This window comes from Pleurodeles waltl, chromosome 3_1 (assembly GCF_031143425.1).
Source record: "Pleurodeles waltl isolate 20211129_DDA chromosome 3_1, aPleWal1.hap1.20221129, whole genome shotgun sequence".
NCBI lineage: Eukaryota > Metazoa > Chordata > Amphibia > Caudata > Salamandridae > Pleurodeles > Pleurodeles waltl.
The window spans coordinates 1,904,206,961-1,904,226,243 of NC_090440.1; the positions used below are offsets into that span (position 1 = coordinate 1,904,206,961).

General features: G+C 44.1%; 1 protein-coding gene across 2 annotated transcripts in view; it reads right to left on the reverse strand.

Moving 5' to 3' along the window:
* The window catches only part of STRADB (STE20 related adaptor beta), a 138,063-nt gene that overhangs the window by 93,509 nt on the left and 25,271 nt on the right, over positions 1 to 19,283 (reverse strand). For both annotated transcript variants that reach the window (XM_069226066.1, XM_069226067.1), the window contains exons 2-5: positions 11,733 to 11,789; positions 5,149 to 5,229; positions 4,135 to 4,237; positions 747 to 868 (exon numbers count right to left, since the gene is read on the reverse strand). In XM_069226066.1, the coding sequence (XP_069082167.1) occupies positions 747 to 868; positions 4,135 to 4,237; positions 5,149 to 5,229; positions 11,733 to 11,744 (318 nt within the window). In that variant the 5' untranslated portion in view covers positions 11,745 to 11,789. The remainder of the gene's footprint in view (positions 1 to 746; positions 869 to 4,134; positions 4,238 to 5,148; positions 5,230 to 11,732; positions 11,790 to 19,283) is intronic.

Here is a 19,283-nt window from a genome sequence, read left to right on the forward strand (position 1 = left end):
AATCCATACATTCAGATTTATTCGTTTATTGACATTGTATAATGCTATTGCAACTGGACATGGGCATGAGAACTCAAGGAAAAAGAGACCAGGTAACGAGGGGGCACAAACATTAGGAGAATTCAAATGAGTCCAGACCAAACTCTTAACAAAAGAGCAGGGTCTGCAATCCTTTAAATAGTTTTTGAACTCAGTTTCCTGGTGAAGAGATTAAGGCAGGGAATTCCAAATGGTGTAGAGAGTGCTGGGATAGTCCCCATAGCGCCTATATATTGATAGAAGCGCAACATACAGCTGCAGTTGCAGTATTTTTGTAAGTTTCTTCAGTAAGTCCAAAGAAGGGGCAATGCCACTATCAAAAATAAACAAATGTATGATCCTTGAATATAAGAAAGGGAAGGATTTATTTTAATTAATCTCAGCTGAAACCGGCATGATCATACACTGTACTCAGTTTAGGTTTTATAGATGAAATTGTACATAGACTCACAAAAGTGAAAGGGATGAGTACTAGATGCCCAGACTCCTACTGTTTGCTGGTATTCCTGGCTTCAACAACTCATTCAATGTTTTTTTAGTCCCAAATCACCGCCACCCACACAGAAGCACATGGTGGCTCTATGTCACTTTTAACAATGAAATATTAATCCAAACATCCACACTTTTTGTTGTTGATCGTCAAGACTCTAATAAAACAGAGTGAATGTTCTGCTCACTAAGCATCAGGCCAAGGCTTATGCACCCACCTGCAGTATGCTGAGATGTTCATCGGAGCAGTTTTCCAGATCTGTAAGCCTAGCTGTTACCATTCTTCCAGTGGGAGTGTGTCGTGCGAGGTAAACTGAAGTTAAATTGTTGAATCCTTTTCCTGTAATTAGAAATAAGATTGAATGCTGAATGCTGTATTTTGTTTGAAGAACTATTCTACGTGAAGAAATGTTTCTAACAAATCAATAATCAGCTCCTGATCTCTTTTATTAAAGAGCTGTGGCCAAAATGAAGGCTCTAGAGAAATGCGCTTGGCGTATTTTACCTGATCAAGAAGATCAATCTTCGTGTTTTCCATCTGCGTACTTATGATTATTCATGTTGTTCAAATTCCAAAAATATGCTGTTCATATTTCACTTCACTTTATAGTGACCTTCATCTGTGGCAATATGAAAACCGAGGTATTAGAAGCTCAACCCCTGAATGAGTATGGGCCCTTGCCAGTCCACCATGAGACGGTCCCCATGACTCAATCAGATGCCCACGTCCGTGACATGAAGCGCGATCTTCAAAAGGTGCTTAGTATGCTGGGGAGAGTGGCCTTATTTAAGACAGTGATTCTCCGCTGATTCCTCTATACCTTCCAGCACTTCCCATACTCATCGCAAATAACTGGTTATGAACGCTCAATGCTAAAATCCGCAACTTCCTGTGGATGAATCGCTGTTCTCGCATAGCATTCGGTAGGGGCAGGCAGTCGATATACAATTGTGGTCGCAGGATAGCTAATGTCTGACTCTGTTACTCAGCATCTCAACTAGTGGTCATTAACAACTGGACAGCTCGGGCTGGGATGACACTGCCTATCGGCTGGAGCTCACTCGCCTTGGCTTGGATGCCGTCTTGGGGTTGCTCTATGATAATTCAATAGCACGGTGCCTTCCGTGCTTGACTGTGGTGGTTCCCAGAGTATGACGAGTGGCCTTCCACATTATGGGACAGGACAGGACAGGACACTCACGCAATTTACCCGTCTGTGGATTGAGCACTGGCTGCATCACAAGGCACAGCTTGAGAGCTTCAGTAGGTGGGACAGTATTGGGCTCACTACTCTTAGAGATGTACAGCAAAATGGACATTTCTGCTCCTTCCAGGACTTGCTAAAATTCTCCTTAGCGTGTTCCCAATTTTACTATTACCTAAAACTGCGCGATGCCCTGTCCTACCACGAGTGAGATTTTACCACCCTTACCGAATTTATCACCTTGAGGCTAAGGTATTCATGAGTTGTCTTGGTAAAGGGATGATTTCCTGTATCTATTGTACGTTAGTCATTAATACCCCGGTGGAGTTTCTTTTCCTCAAGCAGAAATAGGAGGGGTGGGTGAGTTCCTTGGAGGGGGTAGACTGGCGAGATGTGTGTGCTGCTCTCTGGAAGATCACCATCTCCTTCAAGCTGCACTAGCTGTACTATCTGCATGCCTCTGACCTCGCACCCCGTGCTTGTGGCATGCAGGGGGCTCTCACAACCTGCATGCTTTTGCTGCTGGTCCTGTCCCGGACTGCAGGAATTTTGGTGTGGAGTTGAGGCAGTCATCTCCCAGGTTCTGGAAAGAGAGGTGGGGTTGTCTCCGAGAGTCGGCCTTCTGGGTAACCTGGAGGACCTGGGAGGGTACCCTGCTGAGTGATTTTTGGTGGGGGTGGCTACCCAGGTCGCAAAGAGGGATATCGCTCGTAGGTGGAAATCACCTCAGGCCCTGGCTGACTAGCGGAAGGGAGTGGACTGCTGGAGTAGGAGGCCCAGGGATGTCCGCAGAAACACAATAAGATCTGGGGGACGTGGTGGGCGTACTTTGAACTTGGGTTTACTGCAGGTTGAGAATGCCCCCATATACTGCCCTGCTATTGTTGTGTGCGATATACCGTTGTCTACATACTGCACTTGAAACGGTCTGTTTTCTGTGTTTTGTATGCAAAATTAAAAATAAAAAAATGTGTTAAATTTTTTTAGATTTTGGCTGATTCTTATATTAACCTGCACTAGCCGTTCGGCAGCGCTTCATCACTGTGCACCTTGGGACTGGTTCCAGACCACTGCAACTGGCAATTTACAGAGATAGTAGTGTTGCATGACAAAAAAACACACCAAGACAGCACGCCTTATAATAAAAAAATTGTGTATACGTGCAAAATAACTCGAATGCACCTCATGAACTTCTAATTTCTCTACGTACAAAGCAGTTATGTTTGGAAGTATAAACGTTTACTCAAGGTGGCATCTGTGTGGGTTTATCTACAGACAGTGTCCAATTATTGTCACCTGAGAAGAGTTTTATTCCATTCTACATTAAGGAGCGGAAAGTGTGATAAAACATGTACCAACGTTTTGCCAACTAAGACAGCGCAATCCCAAACTCCCCCAAAAAAAACATTCTTTGAGACATCCCTCTCCCACCCCTTGACAGTGACTTACAGGTATGGATTGCTCCACACAGATAGTGGAGAAATCTGCAGTCACAAAAATTATTTACCCCTGGTAGGAATCATTTGTAAATTTCTGCCAAGTGTAAAAAAGCTAAATGTGATCATATACTTATGTTAATGTCCGAATATACCTTTGTGTATAGGCCTCAATTGATAAAGCCATGTCATAGTTGACTTCTTGAGTTTTTCATAATAAAAAAATATATCGACCATAGCACCTCTAGCAAACAACACAGACTGAATGGTGTCTTGGTGGCTAATGAATGATGACACTCTTACCCAGGGCTTACTTTATCGACTATGGGAGGATAAAAGCACAGTCAAAACATCAAGCCTTTGGCATACAGGTTGCAAAGATCTCTCTATACTGGGGAGATACTTAAGATCATGTACAGGATCAGTTAAAAGGATCAATATTTTGAATTATGGTATAGAAAATGTCTTAACTATCAACGTACTGTAAGGCAATAATTACAGCACCACCACCACCTGTGAGCAATCTGTTTCAATATTTAAAGCGAGACAGGAAGAGAAGATATAATTTACAAGCTAAAGGTATCCAAGCATGGTATGACACATATTTAAGTGGTGAGGATTTATTTTTCCGAGATTTATTTCAAGAAAAGCAGGTTTTTGCAACTGCTTTTGGCTCTGTAATTCCGACTGTTAATGAGGTTTGATTGAATCTCTCGTGTGCAGCAATGCTGCACATTACGATGCATTTTGAGGCATTGTCTAGAGTTATCAACAAACTCAATGTTGTCACAGTAACCTACCAACAATAGTACAAGAACCTAGCGAATATACATGACCCGGTGCTAACCGAGCCTGCCTTTTCAACAAAGGTGACGTGCAGTAATCACATTTCGTATCCACAATGTGGGGCAAAGCTGAGCAATTTCACAAATCTATCATCAGTGTCAATAGCAAATCACTGGTACCTAATTCCACCTGGAGCTCGTAGTGTGAAGCATTGGAGGACAACGGAGGCCTTGCTTCCCCTCTGTGTGCTGGGGGGGCCCACGGCGGTGGCAGCTCCTCGACCTGGGAAGAAAGTTATAGCGACCTCGTTGTAAAATCAACAGTAAAACACCATGCTTGAATATAATCAATCTCAGGGGTAAGACGACATTTATTGATTTAAATATCAGAGAGAACTGATGCACCACAAAGAATGAAAGGACCGCGAGGTGTATAACAGCCAGTTTAACTCTGGAACTAACTATGCAGTAATTCTGGAATAAATACAGTATTGTCTTATTTATTCTCATATTTGAGTGCGAGCTGGTGAATTCCATGAATGAACTTCAAGATTCTAACTTGTGAACAGAAAGCACGCTCTTAGTCTGCAATTAAACAAATGCAACAGTGCACTAAGGAAGCAATTTATTTGGCTGGCTTATTTTTCTCTGTGTACACATGCATATAGTTCTCCCCCTACTGTCTTAAATACAACACTAAATAGCAGCTAAGTGGTGTCATTGTGCCTCTAGTTCAAGAAGTACAGGAAGAAAGTGATAGGTGATATATGCTGTCTGCAAATAAATTGTCTCCTGCTTCAAGGAGGACATCTCTAGTGTAGGACTTTTCCTTGTTGTTCAGACTGCAGACTCCCTGAGAGCAGCAATCATTTTGTTTTTCTGTGAGGGGCCAGAGGGAGGGTAGATCGCTTCAAGTTTGGGAAAACGTAATAGGAAACCTGGAATGAGGTAGAGGTGGGACCGTGTAGGCCGGGTTGCAGACACAGATATATGTTGAGTGGGCATTGCTGATAGGGTATGTGGTGGGAAAAAGGGTTCCAAGTGAGTAGGGGGATAAGAATTAATCTTTGTTACGAACACCCAAACAATATTTGAACTATCACTCAGATGGAAACATGGGACACCACACTTCATCATATGACACTGAAAATCCTGATATAAGCACTCTACAATGAGTTATAATTTCTTTCATACCAGGTACTGTTGAATGCTCGCTTCCGAGTGGCTTTCCAAAGTTATTGAGTCGACTAAAGTCTGCCTGAAACAGGAACAATCCTGCATATAATTTGAAAAAATTAAAACAATATCAATATATTTACCTTCATGACATATCTAATATCTATGGATATGCATATATAAACATGTCTGTTACACAGGCAACGTGAGGTTATGGCTAAATCAGAGTTTCCATTGAAAAGGCATATTTTTTCATAACAGCTTTGGTAGTGTCCGATGAATTAGCATGAAACGTTCCGACAAAAATGTTCATCTACTTTGGGCTTAGCATGGCAAATTTTGTGCAGATCTGTCAAGCAGGTCCCACAAATACCGGGGGTCATAAAATTACATTTCCCATTTTAACTCTCATGGGATATTTGTTTTTTGATACAGAAAAAATGGCTGAAGAGAATCACACCAAACTTGGCAAGAAAGCTGAACTTTACTCATGGAAGTGTCTTTGCTTGTCTGGTGTAATTTTATTCAGTAGTTTTCAAGGAAGCAGCATTTTAAAATGGAGCTTTTTTCTCCAATTGGCCATTTTACCACTGTGAACCCAAACCAGGCTCAGTTGTGGCACCTGTGATAAAAAATTTTTAAAAAAATAATAATAATAACTGCTTTCGCTATGGGTGTCACAGATGCCTCGGTTGGGTACAAGGAAGCAGTGTAGTAATAATTGCAGATTCACCTCTCAAGAGCCAACCCTCTCCCCACACTAAACAAGTTTAATGAACAGCATACTGCATGCTGCTTTCTGCATAGATGTACTATACACCGGATGTGAAGAGTGTATTATGCTATTTATTACCATTGTTGAGTGTGGGCAGGGCCCATGACTCATGACAGGCGAAGCCTTGAATGTGTCATGATGCCCCGCTCCTCCCTCATTTCTACACGCACACATCCGTATTTCACAATACAGTAGCAGCCCACATACTCAACACTTCCAACAGCGCAAACTCTAATACTCCATTACCGAAGGAAACCCTACCAAGTCACTACTAAGGGCCTGATTACAATCCTGGCAGACAATGTTACTCCATCACAAACATGACGAATATCCTGTCTGCATTATTACAATGCCATTATATCCTATAGAGATCTTAATACGGCAGACAGAATATCTGTTACGTTTGTGAAGGAGTACTTCGTCCACCAATATAGTAATCAGGCCCTAAGTCTCACTGTTTTTTTGTGTTTCTGAATGGATGAATTGTATACTTCTGCTGCATATAATCAGGGAACTAATTGTGCTTAGATTTTTCTCTTGCTCTCCTGTCTGTGCTTGGTTCATTCCACGTTTGCCCCTCCTTTTCAGCTGTGTGGGGCTTACCTGGTTCCTGAGTTGGTCTCCCAATCCCTCTCTCCTTCTTATGCTTTTTGATCCACTGAGCCTTTCCTCTGTTACTCTGCCACCTTTCTGTGCTCTTCAGTTGTTTTTCATCCTCCCTACCAATCTTCCATTGCTCCGACATCCCTCCTGCTCCTCCGCTGCTTTTTGTTCTTGCCACCTCCACATCCTTGTCATTGCTCTTCCTGTGCATTTAGTTTTCCCCTCAGTTTCTCCATTGCTCTTGCGCCTCTTCTAGCTCTTCCTTTGCGCATCGCCTTGCTGACCAGTTCCTCCATTGCTCTGCCAGCCCTCCCTGCTCGCTGTTGTTTTTCACCAGGATGTACTGGCTGCTATCTTGGAACAGGTTTTTCTTATAAAGACGAAACTCTTAAAGATGGTTCCCAGCGCATTTGATGCACTGCCTGCCATTTCGAAATTGGCAAATACACTGACTTGCAAATGAAAGAGTAAGCAACTGAATTTGCCAATGTTTGTTTGTAAATTATAGTGAACATATACATACATATAAATACATATACCAAATATGCTAAAGTGTATATATATATATAATAATCCTCCAAACACCACTCCAAGTGCCAGACTCTTTTATGACGGGTGCCTCCTGTTGTGCAAGTGGCATGCACGGGAATTATCCCAAACCACCGGCTCTACTCAAGAATGGAAGGAGGACTCTAAGGGTGTAGTTTCAATTATAATTAAAGTCGCCAAGCATGGCACGTTTTCGACAGTGCTTCTCTCAAATGCAGGTTACAAATTACACACTCGCAAAACACATCTTTAAATAATCGCTGGGCAGCTGGAGTGGTGTTTAGAGGATTATTTGTTCATTACTGCCAGAACGGCCGAGCCTGGGAAGCACTGTTTAGCTGCCAACTAGTGGGATGTGACTACACTGATGGGCATAAAACACTGGATGTTCGTCTTCAGGCAACTGGGAGCTTCCTGTGGCATTACACGGAGACGAAGGGGTGGTACAATTAAAAAGCTTTGGAAACGTATGACACTCGCAAACAAAGGGAACGATGCATAAGTGGTGAAAAATGAGCGTGGCAGATGTAAAGACTCACTGAGAGAGAAATGGCTACAAAAGTCACGAGTTAAAGTGAATAATAAAAGAAACATACTACGATGGCGGCGCTCTAACCAGAAGAACATATGGAGAGACTAAAGTCCGTTCTCACTAACGACTATTTTACTAATCAGGACAATTCTTTAAAGATGTGTTTTGCGAGTGTGTAATTTGCAACCAGCATTTGAGAAAGGCACTGTCCGAAACGCGTCATGCTTGGAGTCTTAAATTACATTTGGAATTGCACCCATAGAGTGCTCCTTTGGCTCTTGAGTAAAACAACCCAAAGGTTACAGGGTCGTTATAGTTAGGCTCACAATTAAAAGTACAAAACCACAGAAATTCACATGTTATAGTTACAGTTATCTCAAATAACTATAACACATGCACTAAGGTAGTGTATGGCGAGGACACGAGTTATGGTTACCTTTGTTTTTTTTGTGAATTTCGAAGGTTTTTTTAAATTCTATTTCCCAACTATTACGTCCCTGTAACCTTTCAGTTAGGCTCAGATTTTACAGGCACAAAACCATAGAAACTCAGCTGTTATAGTTAGAATAATTTCAAGTAATTATAGCTTGTGCCCTAAGGTAACTATAACTTGCGCTGTCGCCATGCATTGTTAATTACCCGAGATATCACATCACTCATGACATCTTCTTTGACATCATTGATGATATCACTGAAACATTTGCAATAAAATTATTGATGAGAAAACTGTGCATGGTGAGGGTGCAAGTTATAGTTATCTTAGGGAACGTGTTATAGCCACTTGAAATAAAACTATAACAGCTGAATTTCTATGGTTTTGTGTGTGTAAAATCTGAACCTAAATATGGAGTCCCTGTAATCTGTGATTTTTTAGTGAATTAAGATATATATATATATATATTTATATATATATATATAATTTATTTTCACTATGCAAGCAAGCATTGGCAAATCCAATAGGTTAGCCCACGCACTTGAAAGGGATGACCTGTTGGATTTGCCAATGATTGCTCTATCTGCTTATAACTTTACATTTTACAAATCACTTGGCAAGTTTAGGTTACTTTTGGTATATCAAGTTTACGTAATTCTCTCAAAAGGGGCAAAGTTAAGTGGATAGCTAAAAAAAATGCTCATCTCCTAGTAATTTTGGTGGTGTTTGACACATCTACAAGAAATATGACAAGCAGTTGCCAGGTAAGCTTAGTGCTGAAGTCTCATGCAGATTAATAAAAGGGAGGGACCCAAGTACATGGGAGTCAAAAAGGCTTTGGTATGCTAATAACCTCGGCGCTTGTTGGCTGTGTAACATTACACTCGAGATACTCGAGTATCTGGCTTAACATGCTAACAATTGGTCTAATTTCATGTAAATTTGCCAAGGGTGTTAAAGTTATTTGCAAATTAATCTTTTCTAACCTCTCTCTTTAACTTAGCTGAAGGCCAAGCCTTGCTCATTGGCTATGCAGCACTGGTTCTCATGTGCAAGGGTGGGGTCTGACAGGAAAACATGGTTTTAGTGCCTGATCACAAGCCAACCCCATGCTTAGAGCGAAAGCACATGAAAAGTTTGTGCACGGCTGGATTGGTGGGAGGGAGGAGTCTACTTCCCACGGATGAAAGACCCTCTGCTTTTTGTGGGCCAGGGCTTAGTACAAGACCTGCACTATGCCCTTGGCAGTTTTTCAGATGTTTCAGTACAGTGGGCTGCAAATAGATCAGATTTGTATATTTTGACATCTGGGTTTAAAAACTACTTGAGAACTGTGCACGAACTGTAAAGCAAATCGGATTGCCCAAGGTAAGTGTTTTTACATGATACCCATTGTCTGGTTCTTCAACTTCAAAATCTTGTTGAACCATTCTCAAATCTGCAGCAGGTAAAAATAAAACTTCTGGCCAAGAGGGGTCATATCTTTAATTCATACGTTTCAGGGGCCCACCCAGACGTGTGGAAAATGTCTCTTATTCCAGAGAACCAACTTTTAAATTTGCACACTAGGTTCTCAGAACCAACAAGACAGCAAACCGAACCGGTTTTAGTACATGATAGAACAGAACAAAAATAAAATGAAGAAATATAAAAACAAAAGAACTCAGTACCCAAAACGTTTCTGAGGACAGGTGCCCTGTAGCTAGACTCTGGCTCTGCACTGCAAGCCGTGGAAACATGAGGACAGATTGCAGGCCACGGTCAAAGGCGAAACCCTGTCTGGCGCTAAGCACTGGGATCAGGAGCCACAGGCTGTGGGTCCCCAGCAACTGAGAGCAGGGTATGGCTGAAATATCTGTGGCCATAGGGGCTCGGTGCAGGGCACGGCTGGGGCAACACACTACAGCCAGGGCCTGCTGCATATGGCTTTGTGTCACCTAGCATGGCCACAGGCATGGCCCAAGACCACATGTTGCCCACAGATCTTACTTAACACAACCAAACGTCAATGGTAATCGACAGTGCATTCTAGGGCCACCTGGCACTGATGCAGAGCCTGCTTGAAGATGACCTCTTGGTCACAAGTCGCCAACCGCAGTAGGATGCAGCCACAACTGCTCGTTGCAGACGGACTGTGTGTCGCTAAGTGATTTGGAGGTACACAGTCTAGGGACAGGTGATGTCCTGAAGCCACACCCTGCGGCCACATCCCAAAGGCTGTATACAGTAGGATGTTACCGGCCAGGTGCTAAAGAAACATAAATATCAGAGGAAAAACTCATTTGAAGGGAAGTTATGGTAATTTACTCAGCAGATAAAGTTAGTATACAAAAAGCATTGAAACTCCTCTAAAAACTGCTGTTAACGAGACGCTATTTTTACAATGCGAACTTTACAAATCATTAAGTACACCAGTGAACAAAAGAACACAACCTAGTATCCTGTGCATGACTTTAAACAAGATGATCTCTATGGTTGCTGGAGATAAAAGCAAGGCCCTGTGCGCAGAACAGTTAGGTCGGCGCCAAAGGACGAGTGAGTCCTGGGGAAAGGGATGTTGAGCATAAGGCTTGAGAGCATAGATGGGACAACAAGCTTGCTGGGCACAGATGAAAATGCAAATAATGCGGAATTAAACGTGAAAATGGAGTTTATGGCTAATTGTACGTATTATTATCCCAGCACAATGCGGTTCATGGGCAATAATGTTATATGTGGAACCCGGCGGCGAGGGCCTGCACAGTGGAGTGGGGGCTGTTCTTGTTAATCTTCTAATGGTAATAAGCACTCGAATGAGCGCAAATATTGTTTGTGCAAATGTTTAGGTCTGGCTTGACAGCACAGCCTTCTGTATCATACTGTTAGCAGTTTTAGCTTTGGCTCTAACCCACCCTCTCACTTATTGTTGTTTGCTGTTTGGAATACTGTTTCACCTCCTACGGAGTGCTTACACTGTGTGCATGAGGGACTATGTACAATCTTAAATGCACATTGAATCAACGCATGTTACATTATTTATATTACTCGTGTACTGTTTACAGAAAACAATCGTTTTTTTCACAGCAGCAGGCCTTCTCAAATATTTTAGTATAGACTCAAAATGCAAGTCCGATGTAGTGGCGTTACCGATGCTGGTTAGTACCTGCGCTCGGATATAACTGGGCAGCAAACGTTTGTATGGTGGGTCCTTCTCGTTCCTAAAAGTGGAACTGCTATTCTATTTATACAGGCAGAGTAGGTGTGCTCTAGCTCATACTTACTTGGTGACATCGAAATGAAAATGAACAAAGAAGCACGAAGACAAATGGAAACATCTTGAAATCGACAAACACACCCAAATGCAACACAATACGGCATCGCAGGATAACCCTGTCATCGTTTCATTTAGGAGGTTTGTGTGCCTTTCCATGCCAAACGCCTTGGAGTGTTTCACGGATTGATAGTACTCAGGAGTGTTCTACTGAGAGATGGAGCTCTCTGGCCTTCTTTACTCCATCCAGTGATCTGAAGGTCTCCATGTTGCCCCCCCAGGCTCCTTGCAGTGTGAACACGTTGATGGTCTTAAGCTTCTATTCCACACTTAAACGCGGGTAGAAGTGTGCATGACCCTGGCCAGATAAATAGCTTCCGCTGACCTTTATTCACAACTGATGCTGTGCAAATATTTCTTGGTTTAACAACTAAAACATAGTAGATGTCAATATATTTACCCAACAAGACATGGAGCCACTTTATTCTTTCCACTGAGTCACATGAACCCATTTGTCCTGAAAGAAAAGAAATATTTTACTGTTGTCATTGACAAAAACAAAAACTTCTCATATATATGATATTGGTTGCATGGTCAGTACTTCTGTTCGAAGAGCTTTGTTTTCAAGTACATATAAACAGAAACAATGTTCTCGCCTGCTAGGGGAAATCATATTTCCAAATCAAGGAGAAAAAAGCATTTAGCAAAAGCACACAGCATGGCTACTGCAGACAGAGTATCTGCTCATGATGCGATGCAGGGCCTGGCATTGATTTCACAGGCACTGTGCCAAGCTGTTAAAGCCGAAGAAGACAGCCAACTGGTGCCACCTATCTGGGTGGACCAGTCAGACGGACTTAACCTGGGCAAAGCTGGCTTCTGAAAGTCTGCCGCCCTACGAAAGCCCTTTGGGAACATCACTTATTTGCTGCCCTTGCCCTGTCAAAATTAATTTACCTCACAGAGGGAGTTTTGGTTCCCTGTAGTAAAAAGGGATGACAGTTCCGACTTTTTTGCCAACAACCTAATTGGAAAGAGCCCAAGTATCAAAGTCTGAGTTCAAGTGTACTGTGTTAAAAACGAGGGTTAGTACCACATTTTCATGTTTTAAAATAGAATGTGGTGGATTTTACAAGACAAATAATAGTAGAGAGTACATCACTTATTCATAATATTTAAATCCATATATCTACCACCATACTGGGCATCTGGTGATACAAACGTATTCAAACGACGACATCCTGTTGGTACGTGGTCTTTTAGATATATCCTTAACACCCTCACACTACAAGATCAAGAAACACAAACTGGTATAGGGAAGGAATGGAGCTTTCTGTAGAACATAAACTGGGCTAGGAAATCAGCACTGCTTTTGGGAAGAAAGGCAGAGGCATTATCTGTCACATGTGTTGGGCTCTGCCAAGGATTCCTAGATGGAAAGGGAATGCTGTATTGTAACAGATGTAGGACAAAGTCTGTAGCTAATGCAGCGCGACATCTATGAGGACCATAAACCTACTGCCAGAATAATTATATATATATCTGTTTTACTACAGGAATGACAAGTTAACCTACTATAACCTATACCTTAAATTAGAATGGAAAGTTGTTTACAATGTCAACCATCGCATTTGTATGTCCATCCACACTAATATCAAAAACCGTACTGTTTATGTTGATCGTTGTACTAGTTTGCTGTGGTAATGTTTTATTGCTCTGTAACAGAATTCATCCATAGGTGTATTCGTGTTATAACAAGCTAGGCATTATTTCACTGTGTTTTTGTTGGAGAAAAATATATTTTTTTGTACTGTACCTGTCTATTTGTGGGGAGAGTGTTATCGTCCGTCCATTTTATACAAACAAATGTCACAGTGTTTTTAGGGGTTGTGGGAGATGTTTAAGGTGGCGTTGGTGGCTGGCAATGAATTGCAAAATGCTTTACAATACAAGCAGTGGTGGATTTATTGAGAGTTAGGCGATGCCTATCGCTTGTTAAACAGGAGGAAAATGGTACTGGAAATTCGAAAAAAATATACAAACTTTATTCTGACACGATGTCAGAACTCAGTTCCCATGTGGCAACCAATAAGCCATTGCAGTAGGCTCCCATCAGGATAGTTCATGGAGGAGAACCCGTGATGCTTGTACTGAGTGGCCAGGGGTACCTGCTCATGAGGAACTGAGCTAATGTCATCGTATTATGTGGTATGTGGAGAGAGAGGGAGAAATGTTGCCAGAGGAAAGAAGGGTGGTATGGACTTCTGGACACAGGCGCACAGTAAAACCGCTTTAAAGGTGGTCTGCAGTAAAACGTGAAGGAATAGTATGGCTTATTTAAAATGACACAACTGACACACCTGCAGCACGTCGGTGCTTCATGTGGGAGGGAATACACTCTAAGTGATGGCCAATTTCCCTTTTTCCTGCAGGTGGCAGAGACATTCTGACGCTCTACTAAAACTGAAACACGTTGGGAAGTTCTGGGTCACTTTTTACTTTGTGAAAGTAGCGATAGTAGTAGGAAAAAATAATTTATAGAAATCATAACGGCAGATGTGCATTAGGTTCTATGTTATACCTTATGGAGTACTGTAGGCCAGTATTGTTCCTCAACAGCACCGACGGGAGTTCGCTGATATGGATGCGGATAATGAAAAGAGTAAACGGTGAGCTTCTAGAGCATCCTGAAGGAGTACGAGTGTGTACATGGACGGAAATCCATGTATTCTTTGATCCTTTTCATATGTTCTCTTGTAAGAGTGAACGTGAGTATGACAAAACAGCTTTAATGCATATTTTATTCAATGTTCTGTAATTAAGACCCAGCAGAATGTAGGGGCTATGAAGATAACAAATCTACCGGCCGCAGCACGAGTGATACTTAATGCTTCTGAGCTAATTCATCTGGGAAGCATTCGGAGTGGCCCGGGATCATTTACTGGTAGGGAACTGCATTTCCACAGTTCGTCTCGGTGTATAACAGGTGTGTGAATACGCTATGTGTGTTATTGTGCACAATCTTCCAGCGCCAGCCGGTCAGGTGACCACAGCAATATTGGGGTGGGTGCTGAAGAGAGGGAGAGTGTGAGTGACTAAAGAACTGCATGGAGAGGGAGCTGCAGCTTGATGTGGGTAACCCTCACAGGAGCCATCGAGTAACTCACACTTGAATTGGCATTTCACTCCAGGGATACTGAGGCTTACCCTTGGTCCCAGGTTCCTGAGACCACAAATGGGTTTCAGTGAACCATGTTTTATTCCTTAATAGAATCGCTGCTGGGCGAGGGGAGGACAGTGAGGAAATCAATGACTCAGATGACACACAGCCACAGAAAATGGTCACCACAGTCAAAAGGAGAAGGCTTGCTTAAAGTCAACAACAGTTCTCACCAGTCCTGTTGTATGATAGTTGGTCGCTGAGATGTTCTTGAAAGTGAGACTCCTTTTCCTGTTAGTTACCATACAGTGTCAGAAATATAAAAATGGAACTCGTTTTCAGGGGATCACTAACATCTACAGGTGTGGCTTCTACACCTGATGAAGAAGGGCTAGTTGACAAAGACAGTATTGCGAAACCTGCCTGCTGATTCCTTGTTAACGACAGCACCAGACCATCCTGCACTTGGGTACCGTGAGCGTAGTTGTGTCAGGGTGGGGGGCAATGACTAATAGGGGTACTCCCCTTCAGGAGGGGTCAGTTTCCCCCAACTCCTGCTGTGCTTAGCAAGCCAGAGTGCCATAGGGGATTCCCATAGCCAGTAGCTGTGAGTGCCACTACAGCGACCACTTCTACAACCACCCAAGACTTAACTAAAATCTAGAGGAAAGTTTCACTCACACAATCTAGTCCAGTGGTTCCCAATCATTTGACTTCTGTGGAACCCCACTTTATCATTAGTAGAACCCAAGGACCCCCACTGAATCATTATTGGAATCCAGGCCTCCCCGCCCCCCCTGAGTCATTACTGAAAGCTGGGGACCTAATCTGTTAAAAAAAAAAAATTCTAGGGCAGTTGCGGACCCCCTGAGATGGCTTTGTGGACCCCCAAGAGCCCCCAGACCACAGGTTGGGAACCACTGATCTAGTCTATCAAACCAGCCACTCAAGTGGCAGCATTGACTCCAGTCAAACAAGAACTCTATACATCATCATCTCTTTCATCATTCTACTTTCCTGCAGGAGAGTGAATGCTGGCTTTCTACCAAGCCTTTCAACACGTAGCTTGCAAATTACTCAGCTCCCAGAGCACCTGCTGCAGTACTCAAGCTCCCACATGCACAGGGAAAGTGACTCTACAGGAATAAGCAACGCCATCATTTTCAGAAAGCCTCTCAAGACCAGACTCCAAAAGGCACCAAAGTGGATGTAAGAGAAAGGATTGAAACTAAATCGATTTCAACATTACTAGTAAGTGTGAAACACTATGTATGTATGACTATAAGTGTAAGATGTACATAAGATAAAAGTAGCCACATACAAAAGGAGAACAGTACATCAGCGCAGAGTTATGAGTGAGCAGACTCTGCAGACTAGACTACAGAAGGGAGAGAGGGCACAAACAAAGGAGGGGATACATAAGCACAGTAGAATGTTGCGAGTTTATGGCAGGGGATGTGTAAGCTTGGAATGTGCTTTAGTAAAGAAGCTGTAGGGGTGGTAAACTTAAATAGAGGTCGGACTGAACAGACATTCTCTTCAGGTAAACTGGGTGACAACACTAAAACAAGATGTTGTTTTCAGCAGCGAAGGAGTGATCTTTGGCGGGTCTTACACCAAGATAGTATTGTGGGTGGGTTACATACCAGAAGACCGATCTTCTCGTCCTCTCGTGCCTGTATTCCTGATTTATAACCTAAGAGCTGCTATTGATGAGCTGTTGTGGGATCTGCCAAAGATCCCCTTTTGGGTTATATTTGTGGGGTGCTGAATGGAACCATCCGCATACAATCAGATATTTAAATCCGTTATCCACTACAGTGGCATCACAGCAGTGAAAAATAAATCTTGTTTTCACTGCTTTGACTTTACAATGGGGAGGGAAGGGTAGGTGATGGTGTGAAAGGGTGGCATGAACCAAAGAACATTAGTAGCTATAATGGGAGGAGGTGAATGTTGACAGAAGACCTTATGTTTTAAACAGTTTTAAGAGAACGAGAGGGAAAGTCAGAAACATATGAGGGTGGCAGGAAGTCAGGCAATTTTTTTGTTAACAAATGAGTATAGAGAAGGAGGCTGGGGAGGGTTCTGAAACAATATTGTGTAGGGCTCCTCTGTGATGCCTTCCCCTGAAGCAGGTCCATGGGATCAGTTTCCTGCGGGTCAGGGTGGGGGGCATAGGCAAGATAAAATGTTATATGGATAGGTATTTTAACTGGATATTTTACATCCCTCTTAAAAATGGCACAGATTCTTAAAGTAAATATTTTTTCGTCTTGAGGCCTGAAATAAAGAGGAATGAAATGTCCTTTTCTGTTATACAAAAAAATCAAGATATGCTAGTCAAAAAATCTGAAGTGGGGGCATGGCCAAGCCAGCAATGGAGTCAGACATGTAGTCCGGAGCTCCAGCTGGCGAGTCCCATACAGAGGGGCAAATATCCTGAATGGGGCGCTGACTCGTCCCCACAGGCGTGATCCTGAGCCCCCGCAGCACAGCCGGAGACACGGGGGCAAAGCGGACAGGGGAGCACCAGTGAGCGACACGGAAGCATGCGGGAGGCCGCGCAGAGGCACATAAAACAGGAGGATCCTCCTGGATGGAGATCGGGGGGATCACAAGGATCCAACGGAGGGCCTGCAAGACCGGGGGACAGAGATGAGCCCAGGAGCAGGAGGCGGCGGCCACCACCATTTTGGAAATTAGGCCTGAGAAGAAAAGCGAGCACCAGGGGTCCTGGAGGTGCCAGAGAGGAGCGGGACCGCCCTGAGGTAGACAGGAACCGAGGGCCACGGCTCCTGAATATGCAGCAACACGCTGGGAGGGGCACAGTAATGGAGGCTTCCCGGGATCGCGTTGATAGCCAGAAGGCAGTGGGGACAGCGGGGAACCTGAAGCTGGAAGGGAGGAGACCGCCGCCATTTTGCACCGCAAGGCCCACGTGGTAAAACAGCCACACAGTGTACCCTGGGGTGCCAGAAAGAGATGCCCCGAGACGAGCCACAGGCAAAGCTGCGATGGATTTGAATCCACGGCCCACAGCATACTAACAAAGTGATGAAGAGACTGGTACTGGAAAACAGGGGGTAGCAGTGAGCTGGAAACTCGGAGATGGTACCCGGCACAGCGGAATACCCAACTGAATCACTGGGGGCACCTATGTGCTAATGACCAGGTGAGGGTGGTGGCTGATATCGCAGAAGAGAGGCCCGCCGTGGAGCTACTGGAGACCGAATACAGTGAGCTGGACCCGGTAAGAGAGCACGCTTAAAACAATGCGGTAGAAACTGCAGGAATAAACGTCGAGGCGGAGGAAGTCTAATTCAGGCCACATTAGGGGCAAATCGAGCGGCTGGCCCTCGAGTGCGAGACCGGGCAGTAGCAACTGGGTGGCCGCAGAAGTGTGACATCAGAAATGGAGGCCCCGGGGGTGACCATCTACTCTTCCCCATTCCAGGAGATCATGGGAAAACAACGGACTGGCAAAGACATACCAGCTAGGCCCCACCCCAAGGGATGCTATGAGGGAGACTGCTGCTAACTCAACACACCAAGGTGATTCTGGCGGCTATATAGGAATCCAAGGTGGCCTTAGAGAATCGCAACGCTTGCTGGGGAGGTAGGTCTCCTGCGTGACGATCACAACAAGTTAAAAGACGAGTTAAAGCAACAGAAGACACGTTAGGTGAGATGGCCCGGCAGGTGAAAGAACTTACGCAGAAAATGGCACTCATGAACAACGAACTGAGAACATTGGCATCAAAGTGAAGGATGCCGAAAGTCAGTCTCGATGACACAACATCCGTTTGGGGGGGGGGAGTCCCAGAAAAGACTGAAGGCCCATCACTAGAACTTTGCATGGAGACATGGCTGAGCGATGTGGTGCTGGGGGGAACACCCACCAAATTCTTCTCGGTGGAGCGGGCCCACAGGATCCCGGTGACTCCTCCACCACTGGGGGCATATCCGAGACCGATAATAGTGCGATCAATGAATTTCAGAGACATGATCCTCCAAGAGACAAGGAAAAAGGGCCCCTGGAAATTTGAAGGAAAAGAGATAAATATGTACACAGACTATACGAACATGGTGCAGAAACAGAGGGCAGCATGTGCCACAGTCAAAAAAGGTCCTCCGCCACAATGACATGAAATATGCACTGCTATAGCCAGCGAAACTTCGGATCGAACACGAGAAAAAGACACATTTCCTAACATTGCCTCAGGAGGCTTGGGAATGGATAGAGACGCAGGATCTTCACCACGGAAATAGAATCAGAGAGGAGGGCACCACGACATGGACTACAAGTAAGAAAAAATGCAGGGCAAGGGCTCGGGCAGGGTCTGCCGCGGCCCGACGCAAGAACAAATCAAGGGAGCACAGATGAAGGCGCTCCAGGACCTCAGGGGGAAACCTGGGATTCGGATGATCAGCAGATGGAAGGAACTCGTTTCCGACGCCCAGGGAAGTGGTATAGAACAGTCGGGGTCAGAGACAGAATCGGAGGAGCAGCCTCCTCAGGTGACCCCAACAACAGCAAACTTGTTGGGCTAACAGGTTACTCAAATCCTAATAAACTGTGCTAAAAACATAGCCCAGCAGGACCGAGCAGGGAGGAGACAAGGGGTGGGGGGTCATTTGAGACCTCCCGTCAGTCTCCAGCTCCTTCCTTCATCTACGCCCCTCAGGGACGGGACAACAGATACAGAGCAATGATCAGTGAACGACAAACTACGATGATGGCACTGGTCCACGTCTCAGAGAAACTTGCAACAGGGAGCGAGGGGGTTCGGGCTGACATGCTGTGAATTGGGGGGGGGAGTTAGTTTCAAAATCACAGCACGGTTAAGA